Source organism: Neofelis nebulosa, chromosome 3 (assembly GCF_028018385.1).
Source record: "Neofelis nebulosa isolate mNeoNeb1 chromosome 3, mNeoNeb1.pri, whole genome shotgun sequence".
Classification (NCBI taxonomy): domain Eukaryota; kingdom Metazoa; phylum Chordata; class Mammalia; order Carnivora; family Felidae; genus Neofelis; species Neofelis nebulosa.
This window is the reverse complement of record NC_080784.1, coordinates 118,620,271-118,641,023: the sequence shown is the minus strand read 5'-3', so window position 1 is coordinate 118,641,023 and position 20,753 is coordinate 118,620,271. Positions and strand designations below refer to the sequence as shown.

Sequence of the window (20,753 nt, the reverse complement as noted above, 5' to 3'; positions counted from 1 at the left end):
CTGAAAAATGGTTAACGTGGTGGGGCGCCTGGGTAGCTCAGTTGGTTAAGGATCTGACTTCGGCTCAGATCATGATCTCATGATTAGTGAGTTCTAGCCCCGCATAGGGCTCTGTGCTGATGGCTCAGAGCCTGGAGCCTGCTTCAGATTCTGTGTCTCCTTCTCTCTCTGCCCCTCCCCAACCTGTACTTTCTCTTTCTCTCTCTCTCTCTCTCTCTCTCTCTCTCTCTCTCTCTCTCTCTCAAAAATAAACATTAAAAAATGGGCAACATGGTAAATTTTGTGTTATGTATATTTTACTACATTAAAAAAATAAAAAGTATATCCTTCTAGGAAAACATTATTATTAAAATTATTGAAATAAAAATCATAGTCTTGAGATCAGCTCCTGCTTCTCTAGTCATATTTTGTGATGTTTTATGTTGAATTCCACCAAGAAGTCACTTTAGTCTTTATATTTTATAAAGTATGCTTGACTATTTTTACCCACAACATACGTTCCTTTTTGAATTGGCAGGTAAGTATTAATCAATGTAGATATTCTAACAATACTGTCAGAGGAGAAATAATATTGTTGTGACACCAAGAGAACATTTTTATTATACACATTACCTTGAAATAACATTTTTGCCAGGAAATTTGATGCAACGTACATGTGATGCATGATAGAAGCAGCCCAGCTAAAGTACATTAGTCATGTGTGCCGCACATGATATATAGCCCAAGAGCCTGGGAGATACAAGGATATAATTAACTATGAAGGTCACTCCATCACCAGGATCATATTTGGAACAAAGATGTATTCAGTTATGCTATTTACTCTATTTATACTTCAACTCATTTTTATAAGCTTTCCTTTCTATGTGATTTTTAAAACTCCCTTAAGCCCCCCGCCCCCGGTTTTTTTTTTTTTAAAGAGCTGCCTTACATCCCAACCGAAGTCAAAACCATTGTGAACTTTAAAATATGACTTGCTTTTGACATTGAAACTTTTTTCCTCTTTTTTTCAATTACTATAATAAATGTTAAATTTGGGGTGGGTAGCGATTTCGATACACTCAGAAGGCCTTATGTAGGTCTGTTCTATCGGCGTGTGTTTCGTGGTTTCATTACATTTTCACTACTTCTGAAGTTCTCTTTTATTCTTGCACTCATTTTGCTTCAATTTAATGCCAGTTTTAATTATTCACCTTCATCTCCCGCCCTTGAGTTCCACCAGACCTTCTTGGACAGTGGGAGGAATTGTCCATCTCTGGTCTTTGCTCTAAGCATTTCCAAAGCCCTTGCTTTTTCTGTAGGCACAATAGTGAATACTGCACATCCCTGCTCTCTCTAGAGAGCTCTTAGCCTCAAAGCACTGAGATTTCTAAACTTTCAAGCAGGATCCTGTTATATGTTGAATGTTTTCATCAGGAGTTTGGAAAGAGGAAGTCTCTACAGCTGCTTCTTTTGTATCTTGTCTTCCACTACCCTGAGTTGTTTGGATCCTATTTTTGTTTAACTGGACTTCTTACTGAGGTAACATTTGCAGAGAGATTACAAGCGTGGCTACTTTCCAAGTCCTATGATAATTGAAATAAATGGTCTTTTGTCCTAAAATAGAAATAACAAAGGGGCCAAGAGCAAAGTCTTTTTCTCTCAGAATTCGTTACACATTATATTGCAATGTCTTCCAGTGTCTAACGTTTCACATAAGAAGTGTAATTCAACTCAGAGTGCCTTCCTAATTTTTTCATTCAAGAAGCTTGCAAGAGTTTCTTTTTATCCTTGGAATTTAGAAATTTCTCCTGAGTATGTTTAGGTATGCTCCTCTCTATGTGTTTCCCTTTTAATGTGAAAGGCAGTTAAAATTGACTACCAAATGTCCATTTCATGGGTTACATTTTATATTTGTTTATTTTCTCTCCACTGGTTTCCATGTCTTTCTTAGATTAATCTTCCATATGATACATGTTTCCTTCTTCATTTCCATCCTATTCCTTTCTGCATTTCAATCTTCCATTTGGGACCATTTACTGAGTAAATGGTCTATCTTTTGGAATTATTTTTAATGAAGATATTTTGGTGGTAACCTAAAATCTTGTTTTCCTAAAATATGTTTATTTCGAGAAATTTTTATGAGCCATACAACTGTAGGGTGTCTGTTATTTTCTCTCAGCCCTTTGAAGGTATTATTCTACTATCTTCTAGCTCTGTCATGGCTGTTGTGGAGGCAGCCATGAGTCTAACTGCTACCCGTTTTTAGGTAATGTGTCCTTTTTCACTGCCTGTTCTTAAGATCTTCCATTCACTCTCATTATGTTGAAATTTCAAATGCTATCTGTATCTAGGTGTCGTTTTCTTTTTTTTTATTGTGTTTGAAATTCATTGTAATTTCTGATTCTGAGGATTAATGTCTTTCAAAAATTCTGAAAAGTCCTCAGCAACTGTTACCTCAAATATTGCCTCTATTCATTCTCTATTATACCCCGCAAAACTCCAGTTAAGCGTTTGGTAGACACTCTTCTTCAATTCTCAATGTCCTCTACCTGTATTGCATATTGTACATCACATCACCTCTCTCTGTCACATTCCGTATAACATCTTTGGTTTGATTCATTAATTCTGCTTTGTATAGTTTACTATTTTATCTTTTCATTGAGGTTTTGATTCCATTGAGTTTTTAAATTTTCATTATGAATTTTATTTTTCAAAGCTATATTTCATTGTTTATAAATCAACTTGGTAATTTTTATAGCTTCCTGTTTCTTGTTCATAATTTCAAACCACTTTTTGCTTGTTTGACCTATTAAATACACTTTTTAAATACATCTCTGTCTCATAATTCTAATATATTAAGCTTTGTGGGTATAATTGTGCTATTTTTTTCCCCTGTATCTGACTCACGGTACTTTGTTTCCTTGTGTGTTTTAGGATTTTTTTGTGTGCGTGATCTCATATTCCTTGCAAAATATCTGTGGTAATTATGTGAGACCTGAATTGAAGTTCTATTCAATTTCATTGTTTTGTTTTCATTTTCTTTCTCGCATTTTCTTTTATTTATTGTATTCTCCTCCCCTTTTTATTTCTTATTGAGATTCTTAAATCATTCATCTTCAGTCTTGCTGCTCTCCTTATACATGAATTTTAGGCTACACATTTTCTGTAAGTGATGCTTTAGCTACATATATGTAAATATTTCTTATCTTTTGAAATAAATATCTTCTATTTATTTTTATGATTTCTTCTATGGCCCATCAGTTACTTAGGAGTTTTTTAAAAAAAATTTTTTTTTTTTAATGTTTACTTTTGAGACAATGCAAGAGACAGAGTGCAAGTGGTTGAGGGGCAGACAGAGGGAGACACAGAATCTGAAGCAGGCTCCAGTCTCTGAGCTGTCAGCACAGAGCCCAACATGGGGCTTGAACTCACAAACTGTGAGATCATGACCTGAGCCGAAGTCGAACGCTTAACCGACTGAGCCACTCAGGCACCCCTACTTAGGAGTTTTTAAATTTAATTCCAAAACAAATAGAACTGAAGAATTTTCTGGATATTTCTTTCTTTTTTTTTTTTTTAACGTTTTTTATTTATTTTTGAGACAGGGAGAGACAGAGCATGAACAGGGGAGGGTCAGAGAGAGGGAGACACAGAATCTGAAAAGGGCTCCAGGCTCTGAGCTGTCAGCACAGAGCCTGATGAGGGGCTCGAACTCACGGATCGAGAGATCATGACCTGAGCCAAAGTCGGCCGCTTAACCAACTGAGCCACCCAGGTGCCCCTGGATATTTTTTTCTAACCGAATTGCATTATAGTTGTGGTTCGTAAGTACTGAGTCTTTTAAATTTATGGCTTAGAATGTGGTATATTTTCATAAAGGTTATGTGTGTCCTTCAGAAGAATATAAAATCTCTAATTATTGAGCACACATTTTTTTCTATCCTATTTGGCCTGTTACTGAATTGTGTTTGTAAAACCATTATTTCAGATGATTTGTCAAAATCTGCTTACAGCTCCCTCACTTTGGCATCACGTTTTGAAACCATGTGATTCAGTACACACAATATTAAAATGTTCACGTCAGGAAGACACAGTCGGGAAAAACAATTCATCATTATATAGTGCCCACTTTTATTTTTGCCTTCAAGTTTATTTTGTCAGATGTAAAAACAGCTTCACTTTCTTTTAATTAATATTGGCTCAGGAACTCTTTTTACTTTCAACCTCTCTATGTATTTATTTTTTTCTCTCTTGTAAACAATGCATAGCTGTTTTTTTTTTAAAGTTGTTTATTTATTTTGAGAGAGAGAGAGAGAGAAAGATCACACAAGTGGGGTAGGGGCGGAGAGGGAGAGAGAGAGAAAATCCCAAACAGGCTTCACAGCATGGAGCCAAGGAGGGACTCGAACGCACAAACCATGAGATCATGACCTGAGCCGAAACCAAGAGTCAGACACTTAACCTACTGAGCCACTGAGGCACCCCTGGTGGTTTTTAAAATCCAGTTTGGTATTCTGGTTATTTGATTCCCTGTGATTACTCATATGTTTCGCTTTACTACCTCGTATTTGTTCCTCTCTGTTTTCTCTTTTCTTCTTTTGAATTGCTTTTTTATCTCATTACATGTTTGTATCTACAGGTTTTGAAAATTCACATCCTATTTCTATGATTTGAATGGTTGGCCTTAAAATTTTAACGTGAATTCTTAATCGAAAAGCATCTAAAATTCATCAATGCCTTTACCTTTTCCGCAATACTACAAAGATGTTTAAACATTGAAAATGTTTACTAAGCATCACAGCCTCTGTCAAGCTGCCCACTCCTCCGATTTGCTCACCTCCTCTCCTTCTCCCACTTGTCCTTCTGCTGCCCGTCCATCCCTCTTCAGCCACACTGGTCTCCTGCCCGATTCCTGAACAGGCCACGCACATTCTCACCTGAAAACTCCCCACTGACTGGTTCCTCTGCTGAAAACTACATACCCAAGACAACTGCGAGACTGTTTCTCAGCATTCGAGCCTGCTTGATTTGACCCCTTACCTGCCATCTTATTTATAATTGCACACCTTTTGAGCACTTCCTAGAGGCTGTCATTGCTTTACTTTTCTCCATACCACTTACCACCTTTTAGTATACTAAATAACGTCCTCCTCTAGAATCTAAACTCCATGTGGAAAGGGATTTGTTTTCTGATGTTTTTTAAACTGCCATATCCCAGCCTCTAGAACACTGTGAGGCTCATAGTAGGCTCTTAATTATTTGTTATATTCAATGAATCCAAGCCCAAAACCCAGATGAGAGCTGACCAACGTCCTCAAATTATTGGGGGATCCCCCGACTCTTTTTGTTCTATCACTACTCAGAACCACGGCTGAGACAGATGATTTCTACTGAGGGCTCTCCGTTTGGAGCGTTATTTGTACCAGTTCAATTTTTCCTGAGTGTGTTTCCTTTTTGTTCCTGGCTTTATGCTGTTTCTCTAATCAGGCTCCTTGCCCAGACCCAAGTTCCACAAGTTCTGTCTCCTTACACAGACATGCAAGTTCTCATCTTCCTGGCCTGCCAGCATCTGTACATGCCTCCAGGTGGTTTGGCAGTTTTTAGCCTCACCGAAGTCCCTGAACTGTGCGTAAGGTTTGCTCCTGCCCTCAGAGGATTTCTTCTACATTTTTGATGGCTCAACCATTCATTGGAAATATTTTTAAAGGAATTTTAAATTTAATTTTCAGACTAATTTTTAAATTTGACTTTAAATGAATCTTTAATGTTTTCCAATGTCTCTGAATCTCCGTCCAGCAATTTGGGGTTCCTTTTTCCTGTTCTGTGGAATATACTTGGTATGGCCTGCCTTTCTTCCATAGCGATCTATTTCTTCTTTCCACTGGCTCATTGTTAATGTTTATCTAATTGAAGACTTTTGTCCAACTCTACACCAACCTTCCAAGTGTGAATTTTCTGGCCCCCACCAGAAACTAAAACCAAAATTGAACAAAGGCTAAAAAGTAGACGGAAAGAAAAAGTCCAACAGACAATCTTGTGTTTGTTTCATTAGAGAAGTTTAAACTATCTGAAAGAGCAGGGGCCATTTTTACTGCAGTGGAAAACTATTGCCTTAATGTTCATTTAGTTACACTTGCAGAACATCCTGAAAAAGCTGAAGCAGGAGATGGCAAGGTGAAAACAGCAGCTTGTAAAACTTCCTGGTAACCACAAGATGAGAAAAGCTCAATATCACCAAGCTAAGCACGCTGTTCCAGGAGACACTGCTTTGGGAGCTATCCCCAATGATCTCCTTGCTTGCTGCAAGTAATAAACTCTCCCTTCTTGAATGCAATCTTGAACCGGTCTTATTAGTTATGCTCACCAAGAGACAAAATCCCTGCATTGGGTTGCAAAGCTCCTGTGGCACAGGCCATCTTGGACTAGCAGTTTGGGAAAACTTGCTGAGGAACACTGAAAGGTGGAAGGAGTCTTATAAGCATATAGTTCAATGTTCTTTTTTTTTTTTTTTAATTCTTAACATTTATTTATTTTTGAGAGACAGATCATGAGCAGGGCAGGGGCAGAGAAAAAGAGGGAGACACAGAATCTGAAGCAGACTCCAGGCTATGAGCTGTCAGTACAGAGCCTAATGTGGGGCTTGAACCCATGAACCATGAGATCATGACCTGAGCTGCAGTCAGATACTTAACAGACTGAGCCACCCAGGTGCCCCTAGCTTAATGTTCTTAAAAAGGGCAGCCTAAGCATGGTGAAAATGATCTTTTAGGAATCAGCATATGTGAGGATACAAGTTTCCTACTGTAACAAATCATTGCAAATTTAATGGCTTAAAATCACACAAATGTATTATCTCACAGTTTCCCTCAGTCAGAAGACCAGAGTGGCTGAATAGAAAGTGGCTTTTAGAGTCTCACAGGCTGAAATCAAGATGTGGGTAGAGTTGTTCTCCTTTCTAGAGATCTAAGGGGAGAATCTGTTCCTCACTCTTTCGGATTGTTGGTACCTATTTCCTTGCTGGCTATCAGTCAAAAGGCCACCCACATTCCTTGGCTCTTAGCCCCCTCCTCCATCTTCAAATCCAGCCATGGTGGGTCAAGTCCCTCTCACTTTAACTTCTCTTTTGTTCTCCTCTGCTAATAAGAAATAATTTGGGGATGTTGGTGGCTCAGTCAGTTAAGTACCCAACTTCGACTCAGGTCATAATCCTATGGTTCATGAGTTCAAGCCCTACATCAGGCTCTCTGCTGTCAGCACAGAGCTCACTTCAGATCCTCTATCCCCCTCTCACTCTACCCCTCCCCTGATCATGCTCTCTCTGTCTCTCAAAAATAAACATTTGAAGAAATAATGTAATTAGATTGGACCTACACAGATAATCCAGAATATTTCTTCATTTCAGAGTCTGTAACCTTAATCACATCAGCAAAGCCCCCTTTGCCACGTAAGATAACCTACAGTTTACAGGTTCTGAGGATTAGAATGTGGACCTCTTTTGGGGGACCATTATTCTGCCTACTACAGTGGGCAAGAATCCAGTTTGTAGAAACCAGGAGGAAGCAGATCAATAGTGAAAAGGTAAGTCAGGACCACAAATGTTCAGAGATGTTTTCCAAAGCCCAGAAATTTCTCTAAGAAGTACAACAGGAGATTAGCAGAGATCCACGAGTCAGATGAACGGCCAGGACTCAAGTAGGCAGGATTTGACATTCTTTAGCCTAATGGCCACTAGTAGTCTTTCAGGTACCACCTTCAACTTTATCTGTGCTGGTGTGTTTTCCCTCTCTGGAATGGCAAAGAATTCTTTGTGGAAGAGGAAGGCCTGAGGCACTGTTCTCATCACCTACTAAAGCTATCTCTTGGGCTTCACTTTAAGGATGGAAGCAGTTGGCATTTTGAATCCAATTGGGGTGCTCAGTCTAGATTATAGGCCACCAGCAGAATATCTTTTTTACTTGTTTTTCTTCCATCTCTCCTTATATATTGACTCACTGTGGTCTGAGTTAATATCTCAAATGTACGATTGTGCTAAAAGCAATAAATAATCAGTATCTGCCAACATTTTTATTTTTGCTACCATTTCCCCTGATTGTATGTCTTGGTATGGAGAAATATAGATTTACCAAATATTTTGCCATTGGATAGCGATGGCCACCAACTCTCTAGACTATAAAATGTCTTCCTAATATCCTTCCTCCCCTACTGGCCGTTTTCATATTTTAGGTTACATTACTTCTAGCATTTGTACATCCCGATGGCAAAATCCCTATCAGATAGGAACATACTCTCCCTTAAGAGTAGTAGAAAAATGTGGTTTAACACATAGAAATTTATGTATTTCAGGCAAAAAGCCTAGGAGTAGGAAGGCTCTTTATGTCTTTCCACACTGTCATCCTTTGTGTGTCTTAATCCCCATGGCTATTGTGTCATAGTCCCAGCATAGCTGGGTAAGAACCATGAGGTGTAGAGGATGAAAGAAAAGGCATTCGAGTGAAGTTTTCCTTGTCCCAAGTCCCAGGTTTTCCTTGTCCCAAGAGACTTCTGCTCATATCTCATTGGCCAACGGTGGATCATAGATTGAAGAAGGGTCTAACAAGTAGCATTTTTATCTATCCAGGATTCAATTTATGAAAGATAAATGGGAGATTAGATATTGAGCAGGCAAATGGCAGTGCCTGACAACTATACTGCTAATATAAAGAATAAAGATATATGGGAGTGCCTGGGTGGCTCAGTCGATTAACAGTCCGAATTCGGCTCAGGTCATGATTTCATAGTTTATGACTTCAAACCCACATTGGGCTCTCTGCTGTCAGCACACAGCCCTCTTCAGATCCTCTTTCCCCCTCTCTCTGCTCCTCCCCCACTCATGTGCGCATGTGTACCCTCTCTCTCTCTCTCTCAAAAACAAACATTAAAAAAAGGAATAAAGATATACATGTGTATATGAAAAATACTATATACTGTTAAAGTTGAAAAAGCAAGTTGCAGAAGAATATGCATTTGAATCCATTATTACAAAACAAAAATTAAAAAAAAAAAACAAAGACAAAAAACAAAACTAACTGCTGTATGTATGTTTGTATGTGCATGTTAGGGGAATGTTACACCTTAAACAGGAATACAGCTAATGATACAGTGAAAATGATATTACTGATAATAAATAGGGATTACATCCAATAATAATAGCAAACGCACACAATATACTGACACATGCTGTTATATTTAGCAAACATTAACTCATTTTATCCTCATAATAACTTTATAAAGTTTCACTAATGTTTTCCTTAATTTACAGATGAGGAAGTTGACACGCAAAGAGTTAAATAACTTCTCCAAGATCACAGATCTAATAAACATTAGAGATGGAGTTTAAACCCAGAAAGTCCAGTCCACAGTCTGGGCACTTAATCCCTACGATATGTATTATTTTATAATTTGAAAAGAAAATAATAAAGCAATTACCTCTCCTTCAAATCCACCCAAAGCAGCAGCAGCAAGACCAACAGCAATAGAGCAGAAAGAGCATCCATGAACTCTGAGCAAAACCTGGGCTGTCACTGCAGATTTGTCATCAGTCCTCCCCAAGTGTTCTCTTATCTTTGGGTGCCTTTTCATCTTCCTAAAAACCATGGTTCTCCCTACATGGGCACCCAACCCAAGGAAGCTGCTCAGGATTCCAAACCTGAGCTCTATCCTGACTTTCCCCAGAGAACAGCACCCCTATTTTTTCTCCTCTTCCTCTCCCCTCTCAACATGGCTGTCCATGCACTTCAGAGCCTTGGAGTTCTCTGGACAAGTTGATAACTATAAAATAATGGGATAATTGTTTGTCCCAAATGGTGGACAAGTTTGAGAGTATAGAGGAATGAACCCTAGCATTCCAATATCTAGAGACACAACTAATATTTAGATTGTTTTAAAGGTCCCAAGGATCTCCCACATACTGCTGCTCATTTAATTCAGTCTTCATGGTAACACTATGAAGGTTTTCATTCCTATTTTACAGATATGGAAACAGAGGCTCTGTGAGGATAACTAACTTGTCCACCATGTTCTTGCTGCTAAGAGTGGCAGAGCTGATACTAAGTCTGATTATTCTTTCCCCAAACTGCAGCCACCTCCTTTTACACAAACTTCCTTAGCCAGGAATTTCCACATACGTTACCAATGAAGTCAGTGACTTGAATAGTGAAAATTGATGATCACTGCTGGAAAAATGAAGCTTGAGGTGCAAGGAATAGAGGAGAGGAAAGGAACGTCACTTATATGCCACTGTTTGCATGCACAGTGGTGTATTTGGGTTAAAACCATCTAAATAGTCTTTTAGCCTCAATTTTACTTTCGCATTGACACAGTCTTTTGGTTTATGCTAACTGCTGGACAATATTCATTTCTAAAGCCCTATTTTTCTTTCTTTCCTAAATACTTAGCTCCTCTGCTGCTTTATCTAGAAATAAAAGGTTATCACAGGTGAATATTGGTAATATTCAAAAGTTATAAATAGTTTTGTAAGTAAAAACAGTATAACAGTTGTAAGTTTCAAAGGTAGAAAAGGATCTTATAAAAACTAAATTTGTACCACAGTGCATTGTGGAGACTGTTGGTTTAAGAAATGCAAACAGGCAAAGTATTTGGAGTTCCCACCATAAATTGATGCAAGTCAGGTCTTTGTTCCTGCAGTAAACTTGAATCAAAAGAGCAAATAGGGGCACCTGGTTGGCTGAGTTGGTGGAAGAGGTGACCCTTGATCTCAGGGCTATGAGTTCAAGCCCCCCCCCCCCCAAAAAAAAAACAGAACTTGCAGAGGGAAGATGGATGCTGGGGGGAAGGAGGATGCCGGGTTCACCTCATCCTGCTGATTGCTTAGATTCCACCCACACCTGCCTAACTAACCCAGAAAACCGCCAGAAGACTAGCAGAACGGACTGTCCTGAGCCAAGCATAGACAAAAGGCCCACGGAAGAGGTTAGGAAGGGCGGAGAGGCGGTGCACGCTACACGGCCTGGCAGGAGGGAGCTGGAGCGGTGGAGGGGCAGCCCTCCCAGCAAGGAAGAGCCCCTGAGTCTGATTTGCAAAAGCCGAAGGGCCAGATGGAGTGACTTCTGACAGCCAGTGGGACTTAGTATCTGGAATGTTAAAAGTCAACAGCTCTGCTCTTAGACAGTGGGAAGGGCAAAAGGACACTGGGAGGGAGAGCTGTTGAGCCCCGGGAGACAGAGCTCAGCTCAGTGGGGAACAAATGTGCTGGCAAGCGCTATCTCCCTCTCCCATCCCCTAGCCGAAATCCCAAAGGGAACCAGTTCACCAAACTTGCTTGCACTGTGCAAACACCCAACACTGTGCTTCTGTGGATCCATCCCTCTGACAGGTCTGCCTGCCTTCCTCCTGGTGCTGCAGGGCCCCTCCTGCAGGAGACCACCAACAACAAAGCAAGCTAAGCTTGCCCCTCCCGCCCCTGTGCACCTTGCGGATCACCCCTCCACCCTCACTAATACGCCAGATCCCATCAAAGCTGCACCACAAGCCTGGCAGAGTGAAAGTAGCCCAGACAGGGGCCACACCACTCCATAGTGAGTCCTGACCCTGGGAGAGGGAAAGGTAAGGTACACACCAGTCTGACTGTGGCCCCAGCAGTGGGCTGGGGGCAGACATTGGGTCTGACTGTGGCCCCTCCCACCAACACAAGTTACTCCAGACAACACAGGGGAAGTGCCCTGCAGTTTGGAGCAACCGCAGGGACTACCCAAAATGATGAAATGGAAGAATTCTCCACAAAAGAAACTCCAGGAAGTAGTGACAGCTAATGAATTGATCAAAAATATAACAGAACAAGAATTTAGAATAATAGTCATAAAATTAATTGCTGGGCCTGAAAAAAAGCATCGAGGACAAGAGAGAATCTATTGCTACAGAGATCAAGAGACTAAAAGATAGTCATGAGGAATTTAAAAACGTTATAAATGAGGTGCAAAATAAAATGGAGGCGACCACAGCTCAGATTGAAGAGGCAGAGGAGAGAATAGGTGAATTAGAAGATAAAACTATGGAAAAAGAGGAACCTGAGAAAAAGAGAGATAAGAAAATCCAGAAGTATGAGGGGAGAATTAGAGAACTAAGTGATGCAATCAAACAGAACAATATCCGTATAATAGGAATTCCAGAAGAGGAAGAGAGAGAGAAAGGGGCTGAAAGTGTACTTGAACATCATAGCTGAGAACTTCCCTGATCTGGGGAAGAAAAAAGGCATTGAAATCCAAGAGGCACAGAGAACTCCCTTCAGACATAACTTGAATCGATATTCTGCATGATGTATCATAGTGAAACTGGCAAAATACAAGGATAAAGACAAAATTCTGAAAGCAGCTAGGGATAAACACGCTCTAATATATAAAGGGAGACCCGTAAGACTAGTGGCAGACCTATCTACTGAAACTAGGCAGGCCAGAAAGGAATGGCAGGAAATCTTCAATGTGACGAAAAGAAAAAATATGCAGCCGAGAATCCTTTATCCAGCAAGTCTGTCAGTCAGAATAGAAGGAGAGATAAAGGTCTTCCCAAACAAACAAAATATGAAGGAATTCATCACCACTAAACCAGCCCTACAAGAGATCTTAAGGGGGATTCTGTGAGTGAAATGTTGCAAGGACCACAAAGTACCAGAGACATCACTACAAGCATGAAACCTACAGACATCACAATGACTCTAAAACCATATCTTTCAATAATAACACTGAATGTAAATGGACTAAATGCTCCAACCAAAAGACACAGGGTATCAGAATGGATACAAAAACAAGACCCATCTATTTGTTGTCTACAAGACCTGAGGATACCTTCAGATTGAAAGTGAGAGAATGGAGAACTATCTATCATGCTACTGAAAGTCAGAAGAAAGCTGGAGTAGCCATACTTATATCAGACAAAGTAGACTTTAAAGGCTGTAACAAGAGATGAAGAACGACATTATATAATAATTACAGCAACTATCCACCAGGAAGAGCTAACAATGATAAATGTCTATGTGCTGAATACGGGAGCCCCAAATATATAAAACAATTAATCACAAACATAAGCAACTTTATTGATAAGGATGTGGTAATTGCAGGGGACTTTAATACGCCACTTACAACAATGGATAGATCAACTAGACACAGGATCAATAAAGAAACAAGGGTCCTGAATGATACATTAGATCAGATAGACTTGACAGATATATTCAGAACTCTGCATCCCAAAGCAACAGAATATACTTTCTTCTCGAGTACACATGGAACATTCTCCAAGATAGATCACATACTGGGTCACAAAACAGCCCTTCATAAGTATAAAAGAATTGAGATCATACCATGCACACTTTCAGACCACAAGACTTGAAATAAACCACAGGAAAAAGTCTGGGAAACCTCCAAAAGCATGGAGGTTACAGAATACCCCACTAAAGAATGAATGGGTCAACCAGGCAATTAGAGAAGAAATTAAAAAATATATGGAAACAAACGAAAATGAAAATACAACAACCCAAAAGCTTTGGGCTGCAGCAAAGGCAGTCCTGAGAGGAAAATACATTGCAATCCAGGCCTATCTCAAGAAACAAGAAAAATCCTAAATACAAAATCTAACAGCACACCTAAAGTAAATAGAAGCAGAACAGCAAAGATACCCTAAATCCAGCAGAAGAAGAGAAATAATAAAGATCAGAGCAGAAATAAACAATATAGAATCTAAAAAAAAACTGTAGAGCAGATAAATGAAACCAAGAGTTGGTTTTTTGAAAAATAAACAAAATTGATAAACCTCTAGCCAGACTTCTCAAAAAGAAAAGGGAGAGGACCCAAGTAGATAAAATCATGAATGAAAATGGAATTATTACAACCAATCTCTCAAAAATACAAGCAATTATCAGGGAATACTATGAAAAATTATATGCCAACAAACTGGACAATCTGGAAGAAATGGACAAATTCCTAAGCACCCACACACTTCCAAAACTCAAACAGGAAGAAATAGAAAACTTGAACAGACCCATAACCACTGAAGAAATTGAATCAGTTATCAAAAATCTCCCAACAAGTAAGAGTCCAGGACCAGCTGACTTCCTGGGGAATTCTACCAGACATTTAAACCAGAGATAATACTTATCCTTCTCAAGCTGTTCCAAAAAATAGAAAGGGAAGGAAAACTTCCAGGCTCATTCTATGAAGCCAACATTAGTTTGATTCCTAAACCAGACAGAGACCCAGCAAAAAAAGAGAACTACAGGCCAATATCCCTGATGAATATGGATGCAAAAATTCTCAATAAGATACTAGCAAATCGAATTCAACAGCATATAAAAAGAATTATTCACCACGATCAAGTGGGATTCATTCCTGGGATGCAGGGCTGGTTCAACATTTGCAAATCAATCAATGTGATACATCACATCAATAAAAGAAAAGATAAGAACCATATGATCTTGTCAATCGATGTAGAAAAAGCATTTGACAAAATTCAGCATCTTTCTTAATAAAAACCCTCGAGAAAGTTGGGATAGAAGGAACATAATTAAACATCATAAAAACCATTTATGAAAAGCCCACAGCTAACATCATCCTCAATGGGGAAAAACTGAGAGCTTTCTCCCTGAGATCAGGAATACGACAGGGATGTCCACTCTCACCGCTGTTGTTTAACATAGTGTTGGAAGTGCTAGCATAAGCAATCAGACAACAAAAGGAAATCAAAGGCATCAAAATGGGCAAAGATGAAGTCAAGCTTTCACTTTTTGCAGATGACATGATATTATACATGGAAAACCCAACAGACTCCACCAAAAGTCTGTAGAACTCATACATGAATTCAGCAAAGTCACGGGATACAAAATCAATGTACAGAAATCAGTTGCATTCTTATACACTAATAATGAAGCAACAGAAAGACAAATAAAGAAACTGATCCCATTCACAATTGCACCAAGAAGCAGAAAATACCTAGGAATAAACCTAACCAAAGATGTAAAAGATCTGTATGCTGAAAACTATCGAAAGCTTATGAAGCAAATTCAAGAAGATACAAAGAAATGGAAAAACATTCCATGCTCATGGATTGGAAGAATAAATATCGTCAAAATGTCAATACTACCCAAAGCTATCTACACATTCAATGCAATCCCAATCAAAATTGCACCAGCATTCTTCTCAAAGCTAGAACAAGCAATCCTAAAATTCATATGGAACCACAAAAGGCCCCGAATAGCCAAAGTAATTTTGAAGAAGAAGACCAAAGCAGGAGGCATCACAATCCCAGACTTTAGCCTCTACTACAAAGCTGTAATCATCAAGACAGCATGGTATTGGCACAAAAACAGACACATAGACCAATGGAATAGAATAGAAACCCCAGAACTAGACCCACAAACGTATGGCCAACTAATCTTTGACAAAGCAGGAAAGAACATCCAATGGAAAAAAGACAGTCTTTTTAACAAATGGTGCTGGGAGAACTGGACAGCAACATGCAGAAGGATGAAACTAGACCACTTTCTTACACCATTCACAAAAACAAACTCAAAATGGATGAAGGATCTGAATGTGAGACAGGAAACCATCTCAACCCTAGAGGAGAAAGCAGGAAAAAACCTCTCTGACCTCAGCTGCAGCAATTTCTTACTTGACACATCTCCAAAGGCAAGGGAATTAAAAGCAAAAATGAACTATTGGGACCTCATGAAGATAAAAAGGTTCTGCACTGCAAAGGAAACAATCAACAAAACTAAAAGGCAATCAATGGAATGGGAAAAGATATTTGCAAATGACCTATCAGATAAAGGGCTAGTATCCAAAATCTATAAAGAGCTCACCAAACTCCACACCCGAAAAACAAATAATCCAATGAAGAAATGGGCAGAAAACATGAATAGACACTTCTCTAAAGAAGACATCCAGATGGTCAACATGTATATGAAAAGATGCTCAACGTCGCTCCTTATCAGGGAAATACAAATCAAAACCACACTCAGATATCACCTCACACCAGTCAGAATGGCTAAAATGAACAAATCAGGAGACTATAGATGCTGGAGAGGATGTGGAGAAACAGGAACCCTCTTGCACTGTTCATGGGAATGCAAACTGGTGCAGCTACTTTGGAAAACAGTGTGGAGGTTCCTCAAAAAATTAAAAATAGATCTACCCTATGACCCAGCAATAGCACTGCTAGGAATTTACCCAAGGGATACAGGAGTGCTGAGGCATAGGGGCACTTGTACCCCAATGTTTATAGCAGCACTTTCAACAATAGCCAAATTATGGGAAGAACCTAAATGTCCATCAACTGATGAATGGATAAAAAAATTGTGGTTTATATACACAATGGAATACTACATGGCAATGAGAAAGAATGAAATCTGGCCTTTTGTAGCAACATGGATGGAACTGGAGAGTGTTATGGTAAGTGAAATAAGTCATACAGAGAAAGACAGATACCAAAAGTTTTCACTCTTATGTGGATCCTGAGAAACTTAACAGAAACCCATGGGGGAGGGGAAGGGGAAAAACAAACAAAAAAAAGGTTAAAGGGGGAGGGAACCAAAACATAAGAGACTCTTAAAAACTGAGAACAAACTGAGGGTTGATGGGGGGTGGGAGGGAGGGGAGGGTGGGTGATGGGTATTGAGGAGGGCAGCTGTTGGGATGAGCACTGGGTGTTGTATGGAAACCAATTTGACAATAAATTTCATATTAAAAATAAATAAATAAATAAATAAATAAATAAATAAAATAATACTTAAATGGAGAAAAATAAAATATAAAGAATACATCAAAGGCATATAAAAATTATTTTCTTTCTATATTATATCTAAAGTGTCTATAAGATTCGAATAGATGAAATAACTTGTTTAAAGAAAAAATAAAAAATAAAAGAGCAAACAAAGTATCTCATAAGTTTCCTCAACTGCAAATTCTCTGAGATTTTTATGCCTGAGGTAGAAGTTTCTGAAGATGAGTATCTTGACCTATTTCAACCACCATCAGAACTTTGTTCTGAACAAGCTGTGGAGCAGTATTAGAAAATCTAAGCAGTTAAAAAAATTTTTTTCTACATTTTTCAGAGAGAGAGAGAGAATGAGCAGGGGAGGGGCAGAGAGAGAGGGAGAGAGAGAGTCCCAAGCAGGCCCTGTGCTGTCAGTGCAGAGCTTGATCATGAACCATGAGATAATGACCTGAGCCAAAGAGAAGAATCAGACAATTAACTGACTAAGCCACCCAGGAGCCCCTAAGCAGTGTTTAATTGATAAAATCTGATACTTGACATTTAAAGCACAGCAACTGGAAAATCTGTGAAGTAAGTTAAATTGATATAGTAACTGAGTGTGGAATTTAGAACTAAAAGGAACCTGAGAATGTATTTTAGGGCTCTTTGCCAATGTTCAGGAAAGACTCCTATCTCCTTGCTAGGCCCCCAAATAGTTGATAGATTATTTTTATAAGGCACAAAAAGTTTAGAACTTGGAAAAGCAGATATCAAAATAGTTTTTCAATAATGTCCCTTTTATTTTGGAGGTAATAAGTAATAAGCGGATACTATCTGAACAGGTTTGTTAGCTCTCTACTAGTGAGGTTTCTTTCTATAAGCCAATTCATATATCCCAGGAGAATCTCCATGGCTCCCCACTCCGCCCTGTCAAGAATGCTTACAAAGTCAAGTTGTGTATACAACCTGCTCACTGCATCTCTCCTCATCAGTAACCTGCCTTCCTCTTTTATATCCCAAACAATTCATAGTAATGACACCCAATTATAACTAGTCCTTTTGAATTTGGGGTGCCGAAAGGCAGGCTTCTTCTACTTTCTAGTAAAGATATTAACAGGCATCCAAAACTTTTCATAACATAGCTCACAATATGAAAGCTTCAGACCAGCTCATGCATTCATTTTCTCTCCTTGTATAGATTTTTCTCTTCTTACAGAACTTATGTAGATTATTTCTTTGGTACCAAAAGTCCCAAGCCCTATAACACTGTGTGTTCTTAGATGCCATTTGTCCAATCCATCTTCTTTCCCAATGAAGGAAGAATAGTTACTGGGCAAATGATCTGGAAGCACATTCACCTGCAAGTCAGGGTTGCTTAAAGACCAGGCTAGCGCACCTTCTAAACTACCACTGGAATCACCTTCACAGCACCCTCCACAGATGTTTGATTATGGAGCTTCTGCCTGAACCCCTGGAACGAGCAAGCCAGGGAGAGAGGAGCGCTCTCCATACTTCCAAAGTGTCTCTTCACGTTGAAGTATTATGTTGAACCCTCTACTCTAATGATTCTTCCGTTGTCTTAGCTTTGCTTCCGGAGTCTGCCAAGAAAATATCCTCTCTTTATGTCCATTTCCATACACTATGACCTGTGTCCTTTTTTTCCCCCTTACACAGACCCTTTTTAAGCCCTTTTTTAAAACTACATTCTCAGGAAGTGGTGTCAGCATTGAAGAGGTTTCACGTATCAGTTACTAGAATCACATTAGCTTTAAAGGAAATGAAATTACTTCTGCAACTGCAGAGACTAAGAGGAAAATTAAGTTTGTGATGACTTCCAGCTTGAAGCAAATTCATTTACACACACACGCACACACTGCCCTACTATCTGTCACTGCTCTGATTTCATCTGTGACCTAGTTTGTGGCTTCCAAAACTTTACACTGCTGTGGGAAGCTCATTCTTAAAGATATTTAGCTTTCTTACATTATACTTTATATAAAACTTTGGCTATATGTGAGGCTTCCCATTTATCTCAATATCTCATCAACACTGTGATTTTTTTTTAATTAAAAATTTCCACGTGGCAGTTCAAGAATTTTGAAACAATAAGATACACATGATACTGAAAATGGGTAATGAAAAATCTTAGTTGAAATGTATTTAATCCACCAGTTCCTCACCCCCATGGATTCAGACTGTGACCTGAGAGAAAAATCCCAATCACATGCAATTGTTTGCCATTTCATTGAGGTTTGCATATTACCCACTGCGAATGAGGGGCAATTATTTTAAATAATTTTTTATTACACACAAAATTGGAAGGTGTTCCACTTACTAATTAAAAATTATCCCTTGATTTTTAAAAATCATCTTTTGATTTAAAAGCCAATGTATCCAGAAGAAGTTCTGAACTGATTTTTATACATTTTATCTGCAACCTGAAGACCAGGATTATAGCCTAATATAGTAGCAATGGGATATTTTAAAGACAAGCCATGACAGTCAAGTGTCATTCAACTGACTTGTTAGAAGTATCCACTCTCACGTCCCTTGTTGCTCATAGTTTCATAGGATTCCAACCTTAGGGCAAACTACCACACATTTCTTCCTGAGAACACACTCTGAAGACACCCATGCTTTTTTCCTTGCTAACAATAATCCTGAAGTGGCATTGTTTGTAATGAAGGGACAAGAAACCTCAGCAGAATGTCTCACTTGTACATACATGTTTTTATTTAACAGAAAAGATGACTCCACAGGCTGAGTGTTCTGCACCTGAGACCCTAGCTCAGGAAGAAGAGCATCAGATGCAGAGAATGATGGCAAAGCGTTCGAAAATCATCAAGGAGCTGATTCAGACGGAAAAAGACTACCTCAATGATCTAGAGCTGTGCATTAGGGAAGTGGTTCAGCCCTTGAGAAATAAACAGGTAAATGCGACTTTGAGGGTCTCCCCCCCCCCATATCCTAAATAGGATGACCAGCACCGTGAAATCCAATCACCCACGTGGTAGTATCTGCTGCAGGGCAGATGGAGTGATGGGCCTTTTTCCTGGAGTCCCCGGTTTGGGGTGATCCCGGGTGTCATCAGACCCACATTTCTTGTGTCAGCAGAGGGACACCCAGATTCCTTCCATTTGGCCAGGGAAACTGTATTCTAAAATATGGGGGAAAGGAAGTTCATGGTTTCCATCATTTTGAAATTTCTTTGTGTTCCTTCTTGGATTCTCATGGAACTGATAACAAAATGTGAGCAAATAGGTTTCCAGTTCAGGAACAAAGCACTTGATCTGATTCAAAGATGATCCAGGATTTGGAAGAAAAAAATATTGTGTCCCTCCCTCCCCGCCATACATTGAGAGCTCAATTAAACTTACGATTATTCAGCAAAGTAAAATTCAACATAGAAACCAACCTGAATGTAAGGTAACACTTGAAGTGTTTATAAGTTAATCATTCTCCTTTTTAATCAAAGGCTTTTCAGGGTATTTCTTGTAAGGAATTAGAGTATAGGTACAAAGATATTTGATTCATATATAGGTGCATGTATATACACACACACAATTTGCATGAACATAAACTCACACATATATCTGGCTCTTTTCATCCATTCAACACATTTATTAAGTTCCTGATGTGTACTCGGCACTGTTCCCAGCACTGGGGTTACAGTTCAGTACAAAACAAAGTTCTGCCCTTATGGGGTTTGCTTTCTAGTGGGGGAGAGGAAGAGTCAGACAATCAATAATAAATGAATGAACGAATGAGTAAATAAATAAATAAATAAATACAAATTAAGATATAATAGATGGCGTTAAGTATAGCAGAGATAGTTTTCTCATCATAAGTTTATGTGGGGACAAGGGATGGGGCATGGGCACAGAGGGGTGATGTTTCTATTTCAAACACCATCGTAAATGTAGACCTTTCCAATGGGGGAACGTTACAGCAAAGAATTGAAAGGGGAAAAGGTGCTCCAGGCTGAGGGAGAACAAGAGCAAAGCAGAGGATAACCTGAGGAGTGATAACCTGATCACTGA

General features: G+C 39.1%; 1 protein-coding gene across 2 annotated transcripts in view; it reads left to right on the top strand.

Annotated features, from left to right (window-relative positions):
• ARHGEF38 (Rho guanine nucleotide exchange factor 38) overlaps positions 1–20,753 on the top strand; it is a 132,965-nt gene that overhangs the window by 18,094 nt on the left and 94,118 nt on the right. For both annotated transcript variants that reach the window (XM_058721745.1, XM_058721744.1), the window contains exon 2: positions 19,456–19,643. In XM_058721745.1, coding sequence (XP_058577728.1) covers positions 19,456–19,643 — 188 coding nt within the window. The remainder of the gene's footprint in view (positions 1–19,455; positions 19,644–20,753) is intronic.